This window comes from Zootermopsis nevadensis, unplaced genomic scaffold (genome assembly GCF_977971745.1).
Source record: "Zootermopsis nevadensis isolate Lab colony 2312 unplaced genomic scaffold, Znev_1.0 Znev_ptg000027l, whole genome shotgun sequence".
Taxonomy (NCBI): domain Eukaryota; kingdom Metazoa; phylum Arthropoda; class Insecta; order Blattodea; family Termopsidae; genus Zootermopsis; species Zootermopsis nevadensis.
Genome location: NW_028259159.1, coordinates 3,771,083 through 3,791,479, shown reverse-complemented (window position 1 = coordinate 3,791,479; position 20,397 = coordinate 3,771,083). Strand labels below are relative to the sequence as shown.

At 37.8% G+C, this 20,397-nt stretch overlaps 1 protein-coding gene and 1 long non-coding RNA gene across 4 annotated transcripts; both read left to right on the top strand.

Annotated features, from left to right (window-relative positions):
- The first annotated feature begins 270 nt into the window (after positions 1-270).
- Ufd1 (ubiquitin fusion-degradation 1-like) lies at positions 271-5,913 on the top strand. Of its 3 annotated transcripts, none has more exons than XM_087356521.1 (7): positions 271-295; positions 1,883-2,003; positions 2,191-2,345; positions 2,459-2,731; positions 3,041-3,168; positions 4,190-4,331; positions 5,326-5,473. In XM_087356521.1, the coding sequence occupies exons 1-7, from the start codon at positions 293-295 to the stop codon at positions 5,446-5,448; spliced, it is 945 nt and encodes a 314-aa protein (XP_087212647.1). In that variant the 5' UTR covers positions 271-292; the 3' UTR covers positions 5,449-5,473. The 3 variants fall into 3 exon arrangements, with proteins under 3 accessions (XP_087212647.1, XP_087212646.1, XP_021921418.1); XM_087356520.1 differs by lacking the exon at positions 271-295 and adding an exon at positions 1,591-1,801; XM_022065726.2 differs by lacking the exons at positions 271-295; positions 5,326-5,473 and adding exons at positions 1,598-1,801; positions 5,480-5,913.
- A 3,046-nt stretch (positions 5,914-8,959) lies between these two features.
- On the top strand, positions 8,960-15,365 carry LOC110830631 (uncharacterized). The gene is made up of 2 exons (XR_002543315.2): positions 8,960-9,253; positions 15,128-15,365. It is a non-coding gene; the product is annotated as an uncharacterized LOC110830631 (long non-coding RNA).
- The last annotated feature ends 5,032 nt before the right edge of the window (positions 15,366-20,397 follow it).

Genomic DNA, 20,397 nt, shown 5'->3' with positions numbered 1-20,397 from the left:
ATCAGAGTGAATAAAATAAACTTTTAGCTATATAACTAAAGTTTTATTGACGTAAATACGTCTATACGGAAGGGTCATTCGGCAAAAAAGTGAAAGGAAACAATGTGTAAATATTGACCGACAACAATGGTCAGCTAGTGTGCATAGTTATATTCCCTAAGAAACGTCATCTGTTTACTCGGCATTGTTGTGTTACATTACTGCCGTCAACCATCCGTTTTCTTTATTGTGGAAAGAGCTGAACTGTGAATCGGTTGTAGAAGAAGTGTGTCGTAGACTAGATAATTTTGTGATGGTAAAAACGTTTTAGAATATCACAAGTACTTTTCTTATATAAGAATTATTACATTACATTACATATTACATTACATTTCATTACATTACAGAGACGTATTTACGTCAGATTCTCCGGAACTTTTTTTTATGCTTTAGAGCAATTTTAAAACCTCAGCATACAGAAAAGTCTTACAGTAATTACAACATTAGAGATAATTTTTGGGCTGCAGCAGCCATATAGGATTGCATAAAAGCAGCATTCTGAATTTTGTTTTTAATTCTACTCATAAATTTGTGGAAACATTTAAATAGAATAGAATGGAATAATTTTTTCAATTTGCGATTATTTATTACACCATATGGTAATACACTTATTGGTCCATTAAACAGAGAAGCTGTAACACATCCCTACTCCTGTTTATTTTAACTTGAAGCTGAATATGGAGTAATTACTCTCTATATTTAGTTTACATTTTGTATCTCTTGCTGGTCACTTCGCTTTACATTGAAATGCAATTGCACATGCCTATTCCTGCAATATCCATGGAGCCCCATTTATTAACAATTAGCATAGTAATTATATCACAGTAAATAAGCTTAGGTCAATAAATATTTAGTTTATAACTCATTGTACAGTGATTTATTGAGTAAGCCAAATGCACTTGCACATAACACAGCAGTATTTACTACTACTATTTAAAACTTATTTTTCTTAGAACCACATCTTCAAATGTGAAACAAGGTTCTCCGAAATAAATGAGTGAGAAAAGTATTTATTTAAAATCTTTCATTTATGTGCTGTAAGGAACTAGCTTTGTGTAGAATGAAGTGATTTGAAAATTTAAACTTTAATGAATAGAAAAACATTAAAATAACTTCCAGTGAAATAAAATTTTAACATGATTTCTGACCCTTTCAGTATGTATACGAATGTTCACAAGAGCCTGCCACTGGCTTATATCCTGAGCCACATGAATTCAGCTGGCACCCCCCCTCATTCTCTTCCTTGAAAATTTCTTCCCTATGCATGCTGCAAGGAAAACCATGACTTCCCACGGTCGTGTTCCCTTATACTTATTAATCTTTTCTAATGTTTATTACGATCGTTCAACGCGGATTTAGCGAAATTGAGTAGTAATTAGTGATGTTATCGACAGAGCAACAGCTGCTGTCATCATTTGTAGTAGGTCTAGAATCGTTGCCGACAGATGGAAGCACTATTTGAATGACGTCATATGCCACCAATCTTGCCAACGAAAGGCGCTGTGTTGCCTATCAATTTGTATTAGAGTTTCAACTACGGATTATTACAAGTTGGTATTATTTGTGATGCGTAGTTTTTAGGTTAGAGAGAATCATTTGAAGGAGAATGTCATGTCAAATATGGCTGGAGTGAGAAGTGTAATGGTGGTGTAACTGATGTATTACAGTAATTGTACTGCAATATCTTTATGTCAGATTGCCTGGTTTATTTGCTGTGGGCTGTTTTAATTGTTTTATGGTGAAATATTAGTTGTTAAAAATGGTAAGTAGTGACAAGAGTTGTTTATCTTTTATATATGTTTATGCATGTCAAACCATTCTTACAGTGGCAATGTTTTTAAAGTTTCAGTTTGGATTTAATATGTTTCCCGATATTCCACGTCCACTCAACACTCAGTATAAATGCTATTCAGTATCAATGCTCCCTGGAAATGAGCGACATGATGTTGAAAGAGGTGGTAAAAGTAAGTTGCATATCTTACAGCATATACAGATTTTAATTGTGTTCCTACGTTTGAGTACTGTCATTTCCTGTTTTGTATACATTTTTGATTTACACGCTTTTATTATCATTAACAATTAATGAACATTACCAAGCCTTTTGTCTGAATTGTAAGTTATTACAAACTTTTAATACCTAATTCGTTTCAGTTATAATGCCTCCATCAGCATTGGATCAGTTGACACGTCTGAACATAGTTTATCCAATGTTGTTCAAGTTAACGAATAAGAGGACAAACCGCATCACACATTGTGGGGTTTTAGAGTTTGTAGCTGATGAAGGCAAAGTGTACTTGCCGTACTGGGTATGATATGAGTGCTATTTATTATAAATTAATATTTTATTGAGTAAATATGATTGTAAATTATTGTATATTTTTATTAAAATAATTTAATTTTAATTTACACATTTTTGCAGATGATGCACAATTTGCTTCTTGAAGAGGGAGATTTGCTTCAGATTGAAAGCGTATCATTGCCTGTTGCAACATTCTCACGTTTCCAGCCACAGTCAATAGATTTCTTGGATATTACAAATCCAACAGCTGTTTTAGAAAATGGTTTGCGTAGCTTTGCATGTCTTACAACTGGTGACATGATTGCTATTAAGTATAATCAACGGATATATGAACTGTGTGTTCTGGAATCAAAGCCTGGGCCTGCTGTTAGCATCATAGAATGTGATATGAATGTAAGTGGTTTGAAAGAACTGTGATTTGGGGTTCTAGAAATGAGTTGAGTGGTAGATGAGGTTATGTCTTTGAAAACTTTGTAGTTTAAACTTTTAGTACTTTCTGTGGTTTTATAACATTTATTTATAAAAGTGTTTATAGTGTAACAATAGTAAGAGTTGGTCAAATGTTTCTTTGATTGACTGCCATGCTGTGGACACTATTAAATCCATGCACAGATTTGGTGGAATTTGTTGAGGCTGTGTTACTTTTTAATTTTAGTTGGTTCATTATACTGATTGATAGGAGCATATGTTACACTGCTGCAGGTTGAGTTTGCGCCTCCAGTTGGTTACAAGGAACCAGAACGAATTAAGAAACCAGATGAAGAGATGGCAGTAGATGCAGTTGAACTGATGCCTGCTGGCTTTGTTGCCTTTTGTGGAGAAGGAAACAGGTGAGTAAATTCTTAGAACTGTGTAACAACAAAAATTCAATTCTGTAGATTGTTTTATGGTTTTACAACAGAAATGTCAGTAATGCCAAATACTTTTATTGGTATTAGTGACAAAATGGTGTATAAGATTTGTTCAATAGAGGTATATGCTCAGTTAGGTTTTTATTATTGAAGGGCTGTTTCGTGCCTACATCAGTGTTGTCTGTAATTACATTTGTGAAACTTATTGAGAATTCAAGCTGTTCAAGCTAATCTTTTGTTGTGGATTGGTAAAGGAATTCTCTGCCACTTAAAGCAACTATGAAAACTGAAAGTGGTAGTCCAAGCACAACCCATTTAGGAGATCAACAATTTTTTTTTGCAATAAAAGAAAGTTATTTGTGACATTTGTTTTTACATGCCTGTGAATTTTCCCTTACTTATGTTGTGAATCACATACAAGGTTTAGAAAATAATATGAATTGTAATGTTATTCATTAAATTATTAAAAGTTCATTATTGGAAGAAGAAAGCACATATGTATGCCTATTACCATAGGCACCAGGCTTTCAACAATAAAACCATAATTTATCAGATGTTATAAACACACATCAGTCCTTGTGAATCTGCATTCTGTCACATGAGGTGTTATAACTGATCATCCTCGATTCCACGCACAACTTCACTCAGTACTCCGAATTGGTGGATAAATGTTGGTGTTGATCTCTTGGGTAGTAATGTGTGAATTTGCAGCATTCTGGTGTGTTCCGATGCTTCGTATTTGTTCTTACTGTCACTTTTTACACACGCTGTTTACCACTGTCTAAGTGTTTATTGAATTATGTGTTTTGGTGGTGGTTTGATGTGTCTATATGGTTATTGCACAAAAATTAAAAATCAAATATGAAAGTAAATTTTGGTTTTAATATGAGTGCAGTAACGACATAGACACATCAACATCAAACCAATTAATCTTGGGCACTGTGTGGCACTTTTTGGAGAGTCTCGGTGTATGACACTAACAAATGACCACGTGTTACAGGCTCGATGGAAAGAAGAAGAGAGAAATTGCGACTAGCAGTAAAATGGCTGTGAAGGCGGCTTACCAGCGAGGAGTTCCAGATTACAATTACAAAATAGGAACTCTGAGATTTCTAAGAAACTCCAGACCACCATTAAAAGAGGTGATAAGGCATTGCCAACATTTGTTTCTCGTTTAACATGCAGCTGTGCTTGATTGCTGAATGTCACCAGTTGGCGGGCAGCAGAACAGGAGCCACGCTATTTCTGTAGTGGAATATGAACCAGCACTGGGAATAAAGTGTTGCCTTCAGTGGACTGGTGGTTGGCGCCCTCGCCACTGGACCCAAGGTTCGCAGGTTCAGACCCAGCCGAGGTCGATGGATTTTTAAGGGTGACAGAAATTTAACGTGGTGTTTTGTTTTCTTAGTTGGTGTAATTTGGAGTACTTGCCTATACTATTTCAGAGGGATTATTTCATATTCATATGGTAGGTCACTCAGTGACCCCAATAGCTGTGCTGGCAGTAGCATAGTTACTGGTAGGGGGAGAGGTCAGACTAAGACAGGTACCCTGGTCCTCCAGGTTGGGGGTTGGTCGCAAGGCTAACAACCTTGCACCATAAAAAGGAAGATGTTTCGAAACCTCAATCAAAGCCTCGGACAGACGGACCTAATGGAGGACCGAATGGAAGAGGAGAACTGAGGAGGCCGTGGACCGAATACAGACTGGAGGGCCATAGAAGAAGAAGATAATTTATGAGACATCGGTCATTGTGATATTAGAGCGGTGTGGGTCTGGCAATGAAATAATACCATTTCAGTAGTAAATTACACGTGAGAAGTTAATAATAAGACAGGCAGTCACAATACATTCAGTTGCTGAGGGATAATAATGTATATTGGGCGTAAGTCATAAATTGTTATAGTGTTAGAGGCACGAAAGTTGCGTTAATCAGTTTATTCACAAATAGGCCCAGAACTTCATGCTTTGCCGCAAGCGTTGTACGATGGAATATTATCAAATTATATGTTCCTGGTTTATTTAATGTACTACAATCTTATTTTGCTTCTTCCCTGGATCGCCATGGATTAGGCTGGAGTGTTTTTCAGCTTTATCTTTTGAGTGGTCACTATATCTCTGTGTTCCTGTTGTCAGATACGGGTAATTGAAATGGCGAGTCTGAGAAAACAAGGTACAAACACATCGCTAGATATTTGTAAATGTTTCTCTTTGAAGATTAGAAACATATTACAGACATGCACCGTATTCTGTGATTGAATTTTAAAATTTCTTTCTTTCTTTTTACCAGAATAAGGAACCAACCGAAGAATTCAAAGCGTTCACTGGAGAGGGATTTTCACTTCGCCAGTCGAAATCTAAGAAATTACTGTAATGTGAGAGTAATTTGAAAAGAACATGCTAATGGAAGTTATTGTATCTCTTTGTGTATCTTTGGTGAAAATGAATCAATATGAATATTTTCAGCTAAAATTAAATGGGTTATTGTATTTCTATTATTAATGTGAATGTTCCAGGCAACTTCAGTCCAACAAAAACTTTGTAATGCTGTAAAAGTTTATGTCACTTTCTATCTTATTCACTGCAAGTCTGATTTAATTGAAGTTTTATTTATAGTGTTTCTCCTAACTGCCATACTCTGTAGTGTGTGTTTTCTCTTATATTTTTATAACTTTAGTAAAAGTAATTACACTTGGTCCGTAATAAATCATCTGGTTTGTCAAATCACTGTCTTCGTCATATGATTGAAAATTGTTAGGATCTTCACAAACTTTTATCAGTAAGATTTGAGGTTTTCACAGCAGTGAGTATGAAGATTTCTGTCTTGTGGGTTGTTGCGCCGTGTAGTATGGTAGATGTTAACCAGCGTTTCAGAGGTCATACTGCCTCTGTTGTCAGGGTGACATCGACCAGACTACACGGCGCAACACGGAAATCTTTTTATCAATAACATTCCCATGTTTCATTCCCAGCTACTGTATACATATCCAGTCTTCTCCCCCGTCCGGAACCTGATGACTTAATGTACAGTTTTGACAAGGGACTCACATATTATGGAGATGTGTTACCGAACTCATACACATCAATATTTTATGTTTTATGTATTACTTTAATGTAATGACATACAAATAAGTGTCAGAAATTGGGGTGCTATTTGCCTCAGATACGTGTATGTCGACTTTATTAATCTTGTGCAGGGCGTGTAGCGTGCGTAGGAAAGGTGAGAAATGCGCACAGTGTTATTAGACAACATGAAGGGAGGAGCCAACTTCAGAGGTCAAGGAAGCAGTTTTATGTTGGATTCTCCTGTAATTTGCATGTAGTTAGAGAGGAAAACCATAAAACTCAGTACATTAACCTTTTTTAAGAAATGAACCCGTGCTTTTGAACGTTAACGCAGTGACCGACCACTAGGATAAATTTGATGGCCGGGAAATTCTTTGTGAAAATAAGAAAACATTTCTGTATTAATAAATAAGCATCCTGGAACTGGGTTGTGACGACAAGGAAATTACGTATGCAACACAATAAAAACAAAGAATTTTGTTACATAATTCATAACAAATAAAAGTAGAGCTGCCCCACTGTACGCCATGTAGGCGTTTGGGGTGAGTGGAGGTATAGCTCCTCTCTTCCTTGACCTCGGCACTAGATGGGGGTGAGTGGTCAGCATCACGCCCCGGCCGGCTTCAACCCCGGGAAAGGACCCCGGTACTCATTGTAGAGGAGGCTGGGTGGGCCCCAGAGCCGGTCTGGACGCAGAGGCTAGAGGAAAAATCCTCTGCCCCCGTCGGGGATCGAACCCCGGTCGTCCAGTCCGTAGCTAGTCACTATACTGACAACAGATTCTTTACAGAATTTAAACCACTCACATTTCACAGCCCTACAATAAAACCGACAGAACTGTTGTTTGTATGTTCTTTGGATAGTACACGTGTTGATAAAAGTTTCTTAATGTGCAATAAAAGCATTCATTGCCACACTCCTATAGTCCAAGTTCGTCTTATGGGTTGCTGTTGTCTCTTTACATTGGCTTTTGTATCGGCAATGATAAGCCCGAGGTCGCTGGCCTATCGGATATCCATTGCGTCTCGTAGTTGCAAGGGTGACGTGGCGTTGCTAGGATACAGTTAAGTGATTGTGTTCCACAGTTTTGCCCGGGCGATGGCAGTAGCTCTTACAAGGTCTGCCCCAAGGTTGCACTACTGTCTCCTCGGTATATTATTGATGCCAGTTTCAGTAATGCGAGCAAACTGTGCATGAAATTTATCTCTGTGTATTTACAGTTATAACTCGAAGCCCACCGCTTCAATATATTGTTTCAGAACCCACTCCTTTTTACAATGACACGAAACAATGACTACAAGAAGACGCTTTTGAATTCTAATTCAAATTCTAGTCTGGGTTTGGTCACACAGTAGTATTGAGGTTTCTGTGGTTCTTTCTTTTTGAATCTTGTGATTTTAGAATCCTCGTTCCTCTGCCTCGGCTTTCGTTCGCCTTGTTCTCTCCTTTTGTTGGTGTCGCTTCAGGGGAGCGTTGTAGTGCTGGCGAGCAAAACATGAGCCCATAAACTTGTACTGCCGATACTGCAAACTTCCTCCTGCACAACTTGTGGTCGCCCACATTCACTCGAGCCGACAGCTCGTGCGGTGAATTCCTTGCTCACTGCTGGCGACAAGACGGATTTCCTGCTTCTGGTATCTGGAAAGAAATTGGGACATTATTTCCGCATTAGTCTTGATCACATTTCGTGCATTTAAAACCTGTGGAACCTTGTGTATATAAAAAAGAATAATCTGTATAACACGTTCTTCAAAATGTCAGACTTTTTGTGTTGGAATTTTCACGATAACAATTACTGTTCCAATTGTGACGTGATTATTAAGGTAATCAGATCAAGGAAGATCAGATGCATGGATCATGTAACACGCATGAGGATATAACTGCTTACAAAATGGGAGGAATCCGCTTAAGAGATCAGATGGAAGGAAAGTATTAAAATATTTAAGAAACGGAGTGTGGAGTGGATTGATCTGGCTTGGGATGGGATATAGTGGCGTGCTGTTGTGAGCACGGTAATGAATCGTTGGATCCTGTAGTAGAAGGTGAATGTCTTCAGAAGACAAACGACCGTCAGCGTCTAGATGGGAAGATGCACATGTAGTTTGCCTTTTGCATTAAATTAATACGTTAGGATTGTGCATCCTTAGTTCAAAAATGTATGGGCTGTTGAGATCCTTAACTATTGTTTGAGATGTTGTAAATGCCTGTATTTAACGAAATGATTTACGAATCAGAGCAAAGAGAGACAGGTATTGTTGTTTGTTGTAACAGGAAAACTTATCGTCTGGACAATTTTTGATTTTCATTTTGCTTCAAATGATCGAAACCTTATAGAGCTCCGGTACGTACGTACAATATCCATCATCTTGATGATGGAGACTGCAAGGAACTCTGAATCATCGGTAAACTTCTACCCTGCAACCCAGACGACAGTAGTCTTTGCATATATCGATTTCAGTCTATTTCTTTAAGTGTTTATAAGCTTATAAGTTTGTATATAGTTATTCTAAATTGTTTACTTATGGATTATTTTCTGTGATTTTAGTGTAACAAACAGGAAACGAGAAGGAAGTAAGTTAAATCTCTTCACGTTCCAAGGTCCTTTGACTCAAGCATATGTTACAAGTCGACATGAAATATTATAACTAAATAAAACTGAATGAAATAAATATAACTAAAATAAATTTAATAACATATAACTAAATTAAATTGAATTAATATTAATATTGACACGAAATAGAGTAAAATAATTCAAATAATACTGCACCCGACTTTCGTAGTAATTGACTGTCAGGGAGACAGTGACACGTTGGACAAGGTTGGAATATGGTGTGCGTTTGAAGAGTTCGAAGATTTATTTTCTCCTAAGAAACCTGTTTGATTTTTGTGTTTTTTCGTGCGAACAGAAATGGACCGAACAAGAAGCTGCTGCTACGAAATGGACTCGGGCATTGAAATGCGGCTTGTGAAAGCAAGTCTGAGTCTATAGTTAATACATGTAGGTGTACGGGGCAAAGTGAAGGCTGTAAATATGATACCGTTTGCATTTTTAACAAAGAATAATTGCTACCTTTAATTACAAGATAAATTGTGATGTAGGTAAAGAAACATCGAAAGCTGGCCCGTGCACAGATCGCTTTTAAAAAATGATTGAAGTTGTGCGCATATAATTAAATTGAACAGTATATTTTCATTGTAAATATTAAAATTACAGTTTGAAAAGTGTCCGGATCGCAATTAAGCAGAAAATCACCAGAAGTTGTATTTCTGTGCGGTAATTTGATCAGATGACCTTGTTTTGTTGGATTTATATCTGTAGGTTATAAACGTTATGAACTCTTACCTTGGTGAGAGAACTGACGCTAGTAGCAAAATAACGGCACTGCCATGTACAGAATCTTTCTTGAACAAGGCGTTGTTTTCCTTGTATCGACTGATGCGATTTGAAATTATGTGGACACCGTAATTTTGTCTTGTCTGTGGTTCCTGATATAATCGAGCCTCATAAATGATAGGAAGTGATGTCAATTTACGTAGTGGGGAATGAATTTCATTTTCCAATGGGGTTAAAAATATTCGTTCTGTAAGAATATTATTCAAAGAATTCCTCTTCCATATTAAGACTCGAAAACACGGAAGTAACCTGTTTTCTCTGGCCAGAAATTAAAAGTCATTAAAACTGTAAACTTGTTCAATTTTACTGTGTCAGCATAGAACATGTGTTAACTCATCTGTATAGTTTGAATTTAATTAATTAGTTATTTCGCATTGTTTGTAGTGCTTGAATTAATTTCAGATGTGACTATTACGCTATTAAGTAGTTGCTCTTGATTTGTTAAGTTATTTTTACTGTATTCAGGGATTGGATATCTAGAATAAAATATTATTTATTAACATTCCTTAGATGACTTGTGGTACAAGACAGGGGTGTGGAACACGTTACAATACGAGTATCAGCACTCAGTGTAAATAGAGTACTAGCACGAATACTGATTTAGTATTAGTTTCGTAATTTTCAGAATGAACTGTTTGATCACGAATGAGTACAAATGCAGATACGCGTTGGTCCGGAAACGTTTCTATTTTGAGACACATCCACTTTAATTTTATACGTTGTAAGTATAGAGAGATTTCCGATTGGAAATGTCTTGGTCAGTGTGGCATTTGTCTGTGTCGGTATTATCGTAATCAGTTATGACTTCGGACGTCGGAAAGGAAGGAAATGCGTATGACCGAGGTGATTTGTACCTCCGTTTAGATGGGGAAGGGGAAAAGAGTGGCTCCACATATCAGCCTTCAAAATGAAGAACACGAACGAGGGATGTGCAAATGTCCATCTCATCCCGGGTGAAGCTCGTGGAAATTTAGCTGAACGGTTGTTTGCTGTAAGAAGTACGCAATTTCTTTATTTTGTATTAGACTTCAGTTTATTTTCAGGTAAACCCCGGCAGGGAATATGTTGTTTATCCATTACTTCACAATTCATGCTAGACTCACTTTTGGGGTTTTAGGATCTGAGGGAAAGAAGGAATCGAGAGATTCTGTCTCTGCCTTGCAAGAACAAGATTTTGGCTGGAATTTTATATAATCTTTTCCTTTCTTTACCGGCTTCAATTCAAATGTTTGTGGTCTTCCGCAGAGGTTGGAGATGAAGCAGTTATTTTTTCGGGTATATTCTTTGTAGTTGTCTGCTGGCGACAGAGAAATGTCAGTCACTTAGAAGTGCATTTGACGTTCACTGAAGCTACGGAAGGAAAGTCTTCTTTTTTTCATTAAGGTGAAAAGCCGTGCAGGAAGTATGTAAGAAGGTTATGGTATAATATACGAACAAGGGGTGGAGAAGTGGTGGTCTTGGTGGCAAGACAAAAATAAGTGCGGGAATGAAAAGAGGAAGATAAAAGTACTGAAGAGTTAAGGGGATGGGAAAACCGAAGAATAGAACGTGTAGAGAGGAAGGGGCAAGACGAATGGCTTTTACACATCAGTTCCTACACCGTAATTGATTTTTTGTCCTTCAATTCTTGAGGTTTTTACCCCTGTCTTAGCTTTTATTCCTCCTTCTTACTTTTTTAAATAATTGTCTACTACGCCGCCCTATAGATGAGAAAGATTTATCTCGGGATCCCGGAGAGGAGGCAGCGTTCAAGAAGCAGAAAATACGGAGGTTATTTTGACTTCGCCGTGCATGTTTTTCTCAGATGCGATATTACCAACATTACAATTTATTTAGCTGTAATGTACAAAGTTCTCACGTCGGTGAAGATGTAGATGTTGGTTTTCTGAGTTGTGACGTCGTGTGGACTTGTAGGTAATATGCATCTTACCTACTAGCTATAACGGGGTTACAACCCAGAATACCAACATCGACAATTTTCATGTTTACATGCTTACATATCACGTGACAAGATTTTCGCGTTTTCCTCTCAATGGCATGAAAATTCTAAGATGGTATTTTGAAACAGGCCACGGCAACTTCCACTTCACCGTTTAGCTATTTTACGATTTGACGCTATGTCCTAATATTTAACTGAGAATTGACACATTTAATCATTGTTCTTACGTACTTGTGACAAACGAAGTTTAACAGAAAATTGACATTCTTGTACTTTCTGGTTTATTCATGTTTGCGTGTTTAGGAGATATATTTTACTTTACCAGCTATGCTTCTTTGATGTCCGTGTTCCTGAAAGTTTGCTGCAGCGGTTTTAATTAGCGTGGCTACTTAGATGGACGTAAATGTAACGAAGTCTTAAATGAGTCGTCCTTTTGTGCTCGTCAAAAAGGAACTGAATATCACTGTACAGCAAGTTGTGTGTATTCGTGGAAAACCGTATCGGATTTATTCATAATGCAGTTACTTTAGGGAAAATTAATTTCAGTAGCTGAGGAAATATAACTTATTTTTCTCAACGCTTATGAGAATGATCCAGTTTCAAGAGCGCACGCCAGCTAGACGCGTAATGGCCGAATGAATTTTGTAACAGTGAACTGACTCTCTTGGCTGTGTGACTGGGGTTTGATTCCCGGTAGTGGTAAGTGTTTTTATTTCAGAACGCCCTGTTATCTCTGTTCCACCCAGCCTCCCTCTCCATAGGTATTAGTGTAGGCCGTAACATGAGGTTGATTCAGAGTTCTAAAATGTATGGAACTGATCCTCCGCGCCCCTGCGTGTCTGGCAATTTGCCGTGTCTTTTGTATTTGTAACTACGATAGTTCAGTTTCCGTAGCTGCTCTGCTTTGGGCGAGGGATATTGCCGGTGTAGACGCGTTTCTGAGAAATTAGCTGTGAATATGGTTTTGAAACTCCTTCAGTTAATGAAACTACAAGATGGTTTAACAAGATGGAGCTTGAAGCGTAAATAAGTTATCGGAGAGTTAAAGCAGCTTTCTACGCTCCATTGATATATTATAAATGGAAGGAGAAATCAAGTTGGAAAGAAGGAACAACTAAGAAGGAGGTTTAGAGAAGAATAGGAGAGGAAAAGAGACAGAACAGAAAGAATTATTATCGAAATCTCGTGAATTTCCTGCAGTGTGATCACTTCTTTATTTCACACGTTCGTAGGAAGTGGCGTTTCAAATTGGTTTTACACAGACACCTGCAGAAGATCTCTTTTATCATCTGTATGTTCAGCCGAGCTCAAGTAATATCATTCGACTTAGTCTGTGGTACGGGATGTTTGTTAACAAGCTGATGGTTACTCATCTAATAAAGAAATCCTTAATTGAACTAGAAGGAATATTGCCGTATTCACAAATGTCCGTTACCGGACCATTTCCCGATCCAGTTCAATCACGGCCATGATTTCATGATCCATGTTTGTCAGATCTTTTCTAATATTATCCTCATATTTAAGCCATGTCTCCCAAATTAACCATTTTTGTTCAGGGTTTTGGACCAAACGTTTATAAGAATGTATTATTTTTCCATGCTTCGTGTTGATACACGCTAATTTCTGTCGCATTATTTTATTAATCGCGTGATATATTATTATTAACAGCAACATTGGAAATTTTCACGTATTAGGCCAATATATCTGCTGTAAATGAAAAGTATTTTAGCTGAAATGTTGTGCACCAAATATGCGCAATGTAATTGCAGGTTGTTTAGTAAGAATGGTATTAGGAAATGATGGTTTATAACTATATTACCAGTAATTTTCTGCGAACAGGCCTCTCAATTTAATCTCTGACTCTTCTGGTCTGGATTTGTTTGGTATTTAAGAATCATATTGAGTCTGTGTTGTCAGTCCACCCCTGTGACTACTGAGCGTTCAGTATAATGGAATTTCGATCGGGTGTGGGGGGAGGTCGTAGAGCGGGCTCAGTATTCCTACTGCAAGTTGAATTAACACAGTAGGAGATTTCTGAGGATGAGGATGGTGATTTGGGAATCCTGCTGCTGCAAGAACTGATAAGAATTAGTAACGACCTGCAATATAACTAGTCGAGTTCTCTCTCAACGTAATGAAACCGCTTCCTTAGCAGACAGATCCTCGTTTTTACAACAGTGGCCCAAGTACACACGCCTTCGTTATTGATTTCCCGTGCAGTTATGAAACAGGTGAATTACTTTTGTCTACGTTTCGTGGGTAAAGCATATTGTTTAAAATTACAACTCGACAGTGAGAGAATCAAATTTTTCGTTTATTATAAGAATTATACAAAGAAAGCTTCTGCTTTCAAATAGGAAAATTGAATATAACATCTCTAAAAGTGGTAAATGACAAAAAATAATTGAAAGGCGGTGCTGTCTATACAAAGTAGCGAGTCAGACTGAGACCTCGTGTATAATTTTGTGTTGTCATGGCCGAGTCCAGTATCAAAGCAACGTCTGTATATCAATACCACCTGCAATATCAGACTGGATTCTGTGTTTTAATGGTTAAATGAACGTCACTGGTAAATTAGCAATTTCTCGTTCTTCAGTGTCATGCTACACAGACACTGTGTTGTGATACTTGTATGAAGACAATTTTAATTAGTTTACAGTGTTCGCTGGAAACAACCGCTTTGTTCACGTATAATGAAATGTGTTTGTCGCAAGATTGAAACCCAAGCATGAATCAAAGCACAGGCAAAGACTTCGCCGCCAATTTCATTGGTTCCGCAGGCTAAAAGCTGTTGTCGGTTGCATCTGTCATTACAGGATCAATGCGGTCCTTTTTACGGACCTCGCCCCTAGTACTGAAAGCTCCGCTGACACGTATTAGACTTCTGGAGAGTTAGACTCTGTATCATGTCCTGTTAAGATAATTTATTCTTAACTTAATATTCTTGATCCAACAGTTATTTTCTGCGATGAACCGTTTTGCAGATCAGGCGATATAGTACGTCCACTCTTTGAACCCTTGTCTTACGTGTTATTGTAGGAACGAGGCCTTGCATTGCAAGACGTCTAAGAAATACGAATGAAATACATTATTGTTTGTTTTAAAAAACTGCCCAAACCATCTCATTCGTGGTCTTACTGAATCTCGCTTTCCTATAACGCTATGAAAAGATAATTTATTTTCACTGATATTATTGAACAAAAAGATGTTGTGGGTAGAAATGTCCCAAGTTCCAAAGTACCATTTATTATTTGGAACGTAGAAGGAATTAACTCCAAAGCTTAGACGAATACGTGTTTTTAAATACACAATCCTTTTTTTTTATTTTTCTGAAATAATATTCGTGAATTTTTTTTAAAAAAATATCATTTTGACAGACGTGTTTGAAGTAAGAGCGACTTTTTTTTTAGTTATTTTTATACTGTGAACAGGATTTCGTTGAGTTCAAATTCGACTCTTACATGATCGTCCTTAAAGTACTCTGCTCGTGGAAACATTCTACTATAAATGTAACATTCTTTTGTCTACTTTGTTTTTAGATTGATGGTTCCTCAACTGATGAGATTTAAACCTTTCGACGCCACTAACATCACTACATTATCATGGCTCTGAAGTGTACCTCGTAGACAGCTTGCACTCTGTACAATAAAATTCTGTACATTCCAGTAGGACTTCGAAAACAGCGCCAAAACGCCAGGAATTTCTTTTCCGCTGTCATGAAATATAAAGAAAAACACCGTAATGTATGGAAATAAATATTGTCTCTTTCCTCCCAAACATTATCGCCCTCTGCGGTTTGATTGTTATTCTTACAGGAATCTGAAAATCCAAGAACATCCTCGTTGAATGTTTGCCTCTGCAGAAGTCTGTCTGAAAGAGGGTTGAATAGTTAATCGTCCATGCTGGCACGATGCTCTGACAAACTTGCTGCTCCGGACTTGTTCATGGTGCGAGGCATTCATTGAAAAGCTAATAGTTGTTCAGGCAGCCAAGAGATTATCTGCTCTTATGATATCCGAAGTTTAATTACCGTCCATTAAACGATTCGGAATGGGAACCTATTCTGAAGAAGTTGCATCCGCTCCACAATTATCACACCGCGTTTCACTGAGGCACTCTTCAGTATGATTTCTTCAGCTACAAGCAGGGCACCTCAGAAGTCTCTTGACGTTTACCCACTAACATTTTGTATAAAATTCACATGTCCTCCGTCTGTGCTGTCTGCCCTACTCATCGCATCCGCCATTATTTTATCACCCTAAGAATATTAGGTGAAGAACGAGAATTGTGGAGCTCCTGCTACGTCCTGTTGCGCTCTCTGTCTGTCTTTTGTCTCATCACATTGTCCGAATAACTTTGTCTACGCCCTTCCCTCGGAGAAACAAAGTTGTACAATCGTATGAAAGAGGGTAAAATTATCCTTTTTAATATATTTTAGTTTTGATGTTATTATAATTCCCATAGTTTACAGGACGATAACGGATTCTGAGCTGAAATGTAGCAAGAATTCCCTGAATATGATATGTGATAATGTATTCATAATTCTTATTTGTTATGGTTTTCCAAAGTAACTTTGCCTTATTTACACACGCACATGCACAGGTGCTTGCACTGTTCATTAGCCACGTTATTTATCCATTTTCTTTAACTCGTCACCGCTGTTTTAACTGTCTGTTCTTCTTCTTAATGCTCGGTACGCTTTCGGGCGCGCATTGTGGTGTTTCAAAAATTTCCTGTGTTTATTATATCTCCGTAATGATCCCACCTCATCAGCGTTTTAATTTTCTCTGTTTCGACGTCCTGTGCATGCCATTCTCACCTCTCGTCCTCCTTCCGCACATACCTCCATTTTCCTGGCTTTATACAGAATTTCCCTCCATACTCGAACACCCTCTCATTTGCATGGATGAGTGCAAGAGATGTGGGTAGCGTACCCAGCCAGGGAGATTTCGGTTTCCGTACCTCCCGTTGGAGTGAGCTCTATCCGCTGTGCTACAGTCCAGTTCAATGAAATTGAAAATTATAGCCTCTTAAAAGAGATATAATAGTGTAATTTATGAACATCTTATACCACCTCGTTTATAGAAACGGAGTGATTCGTGCGGAGGGCTGGATTCGTTCCTTCTAGAGGGTTCTTTCTTACATTTTCTTGAAGCCTAGAATATAATTCAATTCATTATTAAGGGTGTGGAGCAGCAGAGCTTAAATTTGCATTTGAAATTATTGCCCTATATTTCTTTATTTAAACGATAATACTCGTTATTTCCGAGACCAAAGTTGTTCCTGTGGTTTGAAGAACGATTTTTATGTGATTTAAGATCTGAGCGCTTCATTTGGCCGCTTTAGAGTTCTAAGGCTTACTATTACGTAGCTGCTTGACTTTATTCACACTGACGACTGGTATTTAATGACAAACGTTTTATGCAATCCAAGTCGTGCATTTTTAGACACATTTCCACAATTTCTTCTTATGATTCCATCTATTTTACTTAAATTACTACTTTTATTAGCTATGATGACTTCTGCGATACTGAATGTCATATTCCGAATGCAAACCGTCTGATACAATCTTCAAATTAGTGTCTTCATTGCCATACAATTCGTCCTTGGCAGTTAAACTGGTCATGCCATACCCTGACCTGATTCTGAACGTACTGCAAGCTGCTCTTTTTAGATAAAGTGTTTGATCAAAATCATACAACGGGGTCGAAACATTTGTATTTAAACTTAGAAAATGCAACTTGCATGAAGTTCTCGGAAAACGTTCTACTTGTGCTCATCTCCCTAAATGCGTCCGTCTATGTACAGGGGTTTCTAGGAGTTGTAAATTAGTAATTACACAAATGATACAGTTCAGTGATCTGGAATTTCCATTAGTTGATTCTCACTAGCTGAAGTTGTCAGATGTAACTTAAAACACAAATCAAGAAACTCAAAATGAATAGACGTAATTAATATCTACCTCCATACCATTTTTCATACAATGTTCATTTGTTAATCTCTATCAAACTACAAGTCAGTTATAGATCTGCCGCTGGCACCATGTTGTTATTTTAAAAATTACTGAAACTGTTACCTCGACTGAAACTGTATATAATTTTTTTTTTAAATTCCTCCAATAACACAAACTTTAAATTTCTCCAGTAAAAACATTTGCGTCTCTGTTATGATCAGAGTTCGTGGAACCACCATACTGGCATTATTCTAAATTGATTCGAATAGTCTGACGTTGCTATCACGTTTAATTAAACTACTTCGGTTTGCTCAACATCGATTACAGGGGAATAGATAAACACACAGACATTATGACAGGCATGACTTGGTAACCACTTACAAGACCACGATCTATATATCTTTATCACAGCGTGAACATTAGCATAAAGATATTGTCTGTTGAAGCAAATGAAGACAGGATTGGGAAGGTGTAATCTTCGGACTACGCTAAAACCAGGGCTTTGGAGTCGGAGAGGGAGTCGGTAAAAATGTACCGCCCCCGACTACGATATAAAATCTTATGGAAACCTTCTATACCGTGTGAGCCGCCGGCGACCTCACGCTTAAGGAGATTTAACGACGCGTTGAGCCACATGGTGTGGGAATAATTCTGTGTAACTTTGGCTCTGATACCATAGGGACTTCCACATAACCTTCCAGGATTTCTCCAGCATTTCTGCATGACCAATGAAATTCCGCATTAATTATCCAGAACTTTATTTGTTATCTTTACGAGATATTTTTACGTTGCTAAAATCAAGGAGGACGAGTGGTTAGTTATATAGCACGCATGGGACAACTGAGAATTGTAAACAATTTAGTTTTTAAAATGTGAAAGAAGATACCACTAATGAGATTTTGGCGTAAATGGGAGGTTAATGTTAAAATTAATCGGAGAGGCGTGCGTATTGTAAATATTTGAGTACTATAGACGTAGAATTTTTTAACCACCTGGGAAATTATCAACACTGAAACTCCATAGAGCTAACATGACAGCTTACCCGTTAACTACACTTAAAACTGTCAAGCCGTCTTAAAAGCTACGTGAACCATTTCTGTTCGCAGCGAATAGTCGGTGGGTAGTTAAATGCTCGTAGTGCAGTAGGTCCTTCGAAGACGTACTTGCGTGCTCCAAATAGCTCATTATCCATGTAGTATCAAGTTAATTCGTAATTTTATCTAAACTGACATGGAGAACATCAAGGACACGATAAATCTCTCGCCTGACGTGTAAAACAGTTCGCGGACTGTTCTGTAGTTTGATAGTGGCAATGGCACTCCCGCTTTGTCTTAACAGGAAACTTCATGTGCGAATTTCTGCTCTGGAGAGTGGGCTTTGAATTACAATAGAACAAAAGGACGGGAAAGCGTCGAGGGGAGGAAATGGCAAAGAGAAGTGGGAATATAGAAGGACCATGATTTATTTTTATTCATTTCCATATTCTCCGGTCCATGTCTCTCCACCTTTTTTTCTTCTAAAATTCCAATCCTTTCTTCATCCCTGTTTTTCTTCTCTCTCGTATTCCTTGTCCTCATACGGCACATGGTGGTCAGAAATTCGGTAACTAGTTCACAAAGGCCAATGTTCCATGCAAGCCAGTTGTATCACAGAGAAAAGTGCTCCGAAATTGAGGTAGCAAGTCTAGTTATAAATCTAGAATTCTAGTTGCGTCCTTAATTTTTTTTTTAAAATTGGTCCCCGAGCGACCGTTCTGTCTGAAACGGTGGGAAGGGCGTCTGGCACTCACATTGCGTTTGATATTCTAATGTTCCTTCGTCGTGCAAGTAGGGGTCTGGAAGATAGTAACATTAACACGAATCTGAATGAGACTTAAAATGCCTGGAAATCGAACTGTTTACTGAACTCTTCGTTTATTTGTGTTTCGGTACAGCAATTATTAAGAGAAAGGAGAGTGTGATTGGTTTACAACAGGCTTCTCCTGCAGCTGGACCCGTACGTGTACTTCGTAATCTGTTGTTAAAGAAACGCTGTGAGGGAATTGCATTTGCTGTCCGTCCGTCCATACCCTGACAGCCATCGACATTACAACCATTACTTACAAGATTTACATGAACGTCTGTATTTATTAAATTCCTGTGATCGGCAGTACCAACATGGAGGTCGTGCGTAATTTTCATGTGAGAGCAATACTAACGTCGCTGCACGTTGGGCCTGGAGTTTTTTTTAAGAATGATGATTTTTAAGAATAGCAGCTTGTTTAAGAGGTTGGAATTAATAACATGGCTGATACACGCAAACTGTTTCGATTTTGATATTTATTTGTGTAGTGGTACTTCACAAAATCATCTAAGGCACTGTAGTATTGAAACTTGCACTGCCTGACTTTTTGGAAACCAAAATACATTGTGTCAATCGCGAGTTTCTATTATTTGTTCTAATATTTCTGTTATTTGTTTTGAAGAAATGCCATAAAATGATATGTAATGTAACTAGATGCAGTTATGTGTACCTGTTTACTCAGTAAACAACATTCTCACATCGATATTACAGGTATACTGCATCACGCGAAACTTTATATGCCTGCCCGAAATTACGTGTGAACTGAAAAATAAACACAATAGCTCATTCGAAAGTATTACCTTATGACATGGCGATACCTACTTGTGGGTGGGCGAAACGGCGAATTATGTAGATAATCCACATAGTTGTATATCCCCATAGCAAGGATTGCTGGTATTCACTTGAACTAACCTCTCAGCTGGAAAGTTGGAAACAAATTTCCCTCCTATGCCTGTCTGTTCGTCCCTCCAGTTTTGGCCACTTTGAAGTCTGATAGTCAGTAGAAATGTACAC